Genomic DNA, 6,000 nt, shown 5'->3' on the forward strand with positions numbered 1-6,000 from the left:
TTAGAGCAGTACTTTGATAATGTATCACTGAAAAATTGTTATACACATTTGTAATATCTTCAGTGTTCCTTCCCCTAAATATTTAAATAGCTTAGTTTATGAAGTTATTTCATAAACATTTTTGTAAAAAGATAACAAGTGTCAAAATTACCATACAGAGTTAAATTCCCACAGGTTTAACTGAGGATCCTGCTCTAGGACAGCTAGAATACTTTTTGTAAGAATATATGTCATACCAAACCTGACTTTTCATGCCTATAATTAGTATGCCATTAAGCCTGTAAGAAATACTATTTTCTACTACTAAGAGAAATTTCAATATTCAAGATTAAATAAACAAGGAAGGCTAAATTTATTTCCATCATAGTCTGTGATTAAGAGCATAATGGATTGAATAATAACAGATATTCAAATTACAGATGCTAGTGTAAGAAACTTACATAATTTAGTCCACAGTTACTACATAAAATATGAATAACTTACAATATCAGAACAATTAATTACCACTTCATATTGAATTATACTGTGGGATTTTTTCTTTGATAAATGTATTGATTAACGAAGGAGTATTAAGAAGGAAATAGAGTGAGAGACTTTGCCAGATGCTAAAATTTACTTCCATACTAAACTTTAAGAAAAAATTACTCTGCTATCAGCTCTCCAATTTTCAAGTATTTTATATTGACCTCTGTACATCAAGCTGTCCTTAAGATGAAAGCATTGAAAGAGACAGATCTAGAATGAAGAATATCTGTTGGCAAAATTCCACTACACTACTTCCGACTTACAAGGCCAAATTTAAAAACAATTTCCAAATAGTTCAGAAAGCTGATTATAATTCAGGGATTCTAGAGGGCCAGACTGCTAAGAACTCAAGAAGAACCCAACTGAAGACACAAACATGGCCCACACTTACTACTAGGTATTTAAACTAAAAGGAAATAAATTAACCCTACATTCACAAATAGAGCCACCCAAGAAAATCAAAGCGCCAAATAAGGTGATTTGCTCATTTTAATAAACTTTCTAACAATACTCAAATTAGAGAATAGACAACTGTTCTCTTTTAGAGGTAAAGAGAAATATTTAGAAGAATGTAAAAATGCCAGGAATGTTTGCAATATTCTAGCTGATGTTTTATTTCTGAGTATGGAATAAAAATTAGTTTCATCTACTTGGTATTAGCCTACTACCTAATTCCAAAGTAAAAAAGCAATTCAATCTCTCTCATGTCTGAAGAAGCAGAATCTATGTGTATAGGGCTGATGGCCATCCTAGACTGCTTAACTCTCCCTTTTGATGCTCTGGTAACTCATTTATTCTAGTATACAACCACTACCTGTCACAAAAAATATTAATTTTGCTACCACCAGAACAATGCCTATATTTGTCAGGTACTATACAGCCAAGAGAGATTACAATCAGTTACAGCACTTGCTGCAGCATAAATATAGTTGCTCTATAGTTTATTTTAAAAAGGAATTCAATCTACTATACCATTAAAAAATATTTTCAAATTGTGTAAACATGTCTTGCTGTGCTACAGAATACTTAGGGTTGTTTGTTTGTTTGTTGAAACAGATGCATAGTGAGAATATTCTGAGCTCCACTCTGGTAAGTCTCCATACAAAATTTACAGTGCTTGCCCCTCTAAAACGCTTTCTATGAGGGTTAATGACTACAGTGGGGGACATGGTTGCAATCCCTGAGCTTTCATGTAGGGAGGACTTGTGCCGCAGGAGCCGGAGCTTTTGACGTCATTGTCTTTCAAATACTGGCAGTTGAGACCTACCACTAACACACACGCTAATGTATGCATTAGAATTTCAGAATTAGCATGCATCCCTACGGACATCAGGAAAACTCATGCTTTAAAATGGAGCTGATCATTTTTGAAAAACAAGTCAATCACTTAAAATCCAGGCTTTAGTTAACCCAGATTTTTCAGACTGCAAATTTACAATCAAAGGTATAGAAACTTATAGTTCCTAGGCATGTAGCATAATGCCAGAGTTACAGAAACTGTTAACAAGCTGGTATTTCTTGAGTGTATTGTAGGCATTCACTTGTAGACTTGTCAGTCTGGCTTCCTGCACAACTTCAGTTCTTGGTCAGCAAGGGTACACAACTGTGTAACAAATGTTAAATATACCCCCGAGCATGCACTGGCTTGCGAGTCAAGAGAACAGCATCACCAAAGGTGACTTAAAAATAACAAAAAATCTCAGTTTAAAGCAGAAAAAGAATAAAAATATTCCTGCTTTTGTTTTCATTTTTACATATGAAATCTGCTTGGCAACAGCATTAGCTCCATTTATAAAACAAGGATATGTGAAAAACAGTGAAAAAATATTGATAAAAGTGTGATTTCCAATCATTAATTTGAACCAGATAGTTTCCAGTAATGCATTATTTTCAGAAGCCCGATGTGACACTCCTGATAATTTTTCAGGTTAAAGCCACAAACAAATCTTGTTAAACATTAGAATGTACTGAAATTGTGTAAAACAAAGTGTCATTATTTGGAATCTCTATGGTAAGAATTCTGTTTGCACTGCTCAGTAACTTATTGCATAACATTCTCTAAAATAACAAGAGTACCAAAACTGCAAGCCTCTCACTAGAGCTATCATTATCATATTTATGAAATGCATCAGTATGAAACTATTCAATTCCATCATGGCTGCTAGCAAGACGTAATGCTGTTCAGTGGGAGGTTCAAAGCATCTGCTGCAAAGAGCACAGGAGTTGGTAAGCAGTGACAAATTACACTTCCATTGATTTTGGAGGAAACAGGAGAAAAACAGTTTCACTCAAGATGTCAGAAAGATGTAAATCAGACCATAGAAATTACAGATAAAATCACTGGGGCAGTACAGTTAGAAAAACCAGTCCAGATTAACTGGAACTATATCACGGATAACAGTAAAACAGTAGAGCAAAAAAAATAACCAACAACCATTATAAAAGAACATCCAGGCAGACTGATAACAGCCAACACTTTTTATATGCAAAGTACAAATCTTAATGAGATCTATCACGTCATGATCTCCCTATACTTTGCAAAAAATTCCTAAATTCATATTCAAGAATTCACAGAAAATTAAGGTATTTCTCATTTTGCTCCTAAACTAGACATTTTCTTCAAAGTCTAAGTACATTTTTAAAGTCATCAGAATCCAAAGCAGAAACAAGACAGGTTGAGATGACAGGTTAACAAATATGGTGACAGCAACTATGCAGCATCCCCCCTTCCACACCAATCAGGAAAAAATACAATTCGTCATCTCAACATTCTTATCACTGTCCACAATGACAGCTGGGTACACGACCAATGGAAAAAAAGGCCAAAATCGCTGCATTGTAAATGCAAAGGGGGTGGGGGTGGGGAGTAGGTAGTGTTAGCTGCTGTAATCAGACTATTAATCACACAATTTTGAGAGGCTATTGGTCATCCAGCTGCTTACCATATGAACAATGAGGACACAGTTCATCAATAACATGTGCTTTTAAAATACAAATAGATTACCATTTCCTGATATTTCCAAATCCTTACTAGAAAAAATTTCACAGTTTCTTCAGGCAATAACAATGAAGCATTTTCATTCAGTGACCAAACAGTTCAATGTACTTCAGATCTAAGAAAAAGGATGTCTTCAATTTCTAAACGTAAGTAATACAAACCAGGCAATGAAAGTATTGATTTTACATTCAGAAAAGCCTCTTGTAATTTCCCATTATTTCTGTCATTTGCACATTATAAAACTGAAGAGACTGCTATAAATCACAAAAAATAGTGTTTTTATATATAATACATATATATATGTACACACAGAGTGTGTTTATATCTTCCTTCAGTCTTCTCATGATTATGGACTAAGTTTCTAGACAAAATTAAGACCATAAACAATCCAAAGCTGTATTCAGTCTAAATGGGTCACTTACAGTGAGAAAGCATGACATTTAGATGTAGCAAACAGACTGATCAGGGAGCAGAAAACAGAATATGGCATCATCTCAGAAAAAAATAAGCCATTGCAGACAATATTAATGAACTTGGTGAGTTCCTCATTCCCTCTCAAAATACAAAATGAAGCCCATACATGATTTAATGTGGCAAAAATTACCTAGGGTTATTCTTTGTGCTTGCAGTAAAATGAAAAAATACTCGATTCCTTTCACTACTGTAACCTCACTTGTATAGAATAACATGAATGCAAGGACTTCATAAACCCTGCAGTTTTCAAAGATTCAGAAATCAATAAATAGTCAGCAATCATCTTACGTTGCATCTTTAACTGCTAGCACATTCTCTAGTGTTATTATCAGCTTAACCAGAAACTCTAGAAAAAAGATGTTCAGAACATGCTGTGTACATCTTGCTAAAGCAATTTCAGATGCTATATTCAAAATGAAATTCAACAAGATTCCAATTTTGACAGTGCAAATATTAAGATTACTTCAACATACAGCACAGGAAAAGATGAAAAATGCAGAAAGATCAGCGTTTCCTGAATATCTACAAAATATACCCCATGTCTTTGTTCAGCCTGGACTCTCATTCAAGGTGTAAATACTGGCTACATTGTTATATATCCAACAGCAACCAGCTTCAAATGCTGTGTGAGTAGCTCTCTTATAGTTCGCACTCAGCTCCCTTGACCCAGCTAGACAAGCGTGAAAACATGAAATAAATGAAGGCTAACAAAGGCTGGTCTGGGAAGCAGTCTGCATTAAATGCTTGCAATATCTTAAGTATAAAAAAAATTCACTATTTAGATCCTTTTAATATTTCACATCAGACAACAATCACTATGTTAATGCTAATTGCTACTGCATAGAAACAAATGAATGTAAGCAGTACAGAAAGAAAAAATAATCTTCCCCCATCTGCCACATAAGGACATTCACTAACCTTACAGCATTGTGCTAAAGCAAATAAGGAACTGCAAAATCATTCTTTGCAAACAGAAAACAATTATCACAATACCTTTCTGTGTTTGTCCCTCTTCCATATTCTCTTCCATGGCTACCTTTCTTCACTAGAAACAGCTACAGAGAATTAATCAAAGGTTTCAGTCAGATGTAGGAAAAAGTGCTGATTTTTTTTCCCTGGGAAGCTCCAACAGCAGAGGCTTAAGCAAGTCCTCGGAGCTTAGCAAGGCTTCCTCACTCTCCTTGTTTGCTTGGAGACAGGCTGTCAAGTGTAATTTCATTCAAATTACTCTTCCGTGAAGATTATCAATTTTTCTTCTCAAAGCTGCCCATTGTGTACCACTGTAAGCAGGTATTCAAATGAACAGCCTCTGAATTTTTGGGGGAAAGATTTGGTCTGAGCCCTTACAGCAATGACACTAATTCATAAACTTCACTTTGCATATAAAAATGGAGAAAAGAAATTGAGGTTTGTATTGAAATCTGCGTTTTAAAGTGGAAACAGGCTGTACTGAAAACAGATGAGGGGGGTTGTCCTCTTAATGTGCAGCCGACCACCAACCCATAATTCCCCCTATTTGCTACTGAAGTGGGAAAGCCCAGATGCCTGTGGGTTCTTTATGCTGTATTACTCGTCTCCCTCTGCCTCCCTTACTCCCTCCCTCTCTCAGCACATTTAGGAATAATACCAGTCTTCATTTCCCTCATTCTCATATATTCTGCATCATCAGGAGCTAACAACAAATATGCACATATTTAGAATATACTAGAAAACATAGCAAACATCTATGTATGCGTGTGAACATTTCTGCATACACAAAGCAGAATTTAATATATGATATTAATCACCGTAAATAATACACACCCTATACATTTTGTGCCATCAGTGTCACAACAAACAGGAACTCAGGGCTGGTTCAGGGCTTTAAAATAATCTTTGTATAAACTCTTTATCTGATTGCTAGAATTCAAATTTATCTGTATACTTCTACTCGGCATTTTAAGAAGTAGATAGTCTAAAAATGGTGAAGCACAACACATGTGCTTCCTCATGTATACACACAT

At 35.1% G+C, this 6,000-nt stretch overlaps 1 protein-coding gene across 1 annotated transcript in view; it reads right to left on the bottom strand.

The window, feature by feature from the left end:
* GPM6A (glycoprotein M6A) overlaps positions 1-5,467 on the bottom strand; it is an 87,622-nt gene extending 82,155 nt beyond the window's left edge. Inside the window, exon 1 of the mRNA XM_065736583.1 lies at positions 4,991-5,467. Within this exon, the coding sequence (XP_065592655.1) occupies positions 4,991-5,027 (37 nt within the window). The 5' untranslated portion in view covers positions 5,028-5,467. The remainder of the gene's footprint in view (positions 1-4,990) is intronic.
* Between the last annotated feature and the right edge of the window lie 533 nt (positions 5,468-6,000).

Source organism: Cyrtonyx montezumae, unplaced genomic scaffold, assembly GCF_038088225.1.
Source record: "Cyrtonyx montezumae isolate F1298 unplaced genomic scaffold, pur_monq_1.0 scaffold_2, whole genome shotgun sequence".
Lineage (NCBI taxonomy): Eukaryota > Metazoa > Chordata > Aves > Galliformes > Odontophoridae > Cyrtonyx > Cyrtonyx montezumae.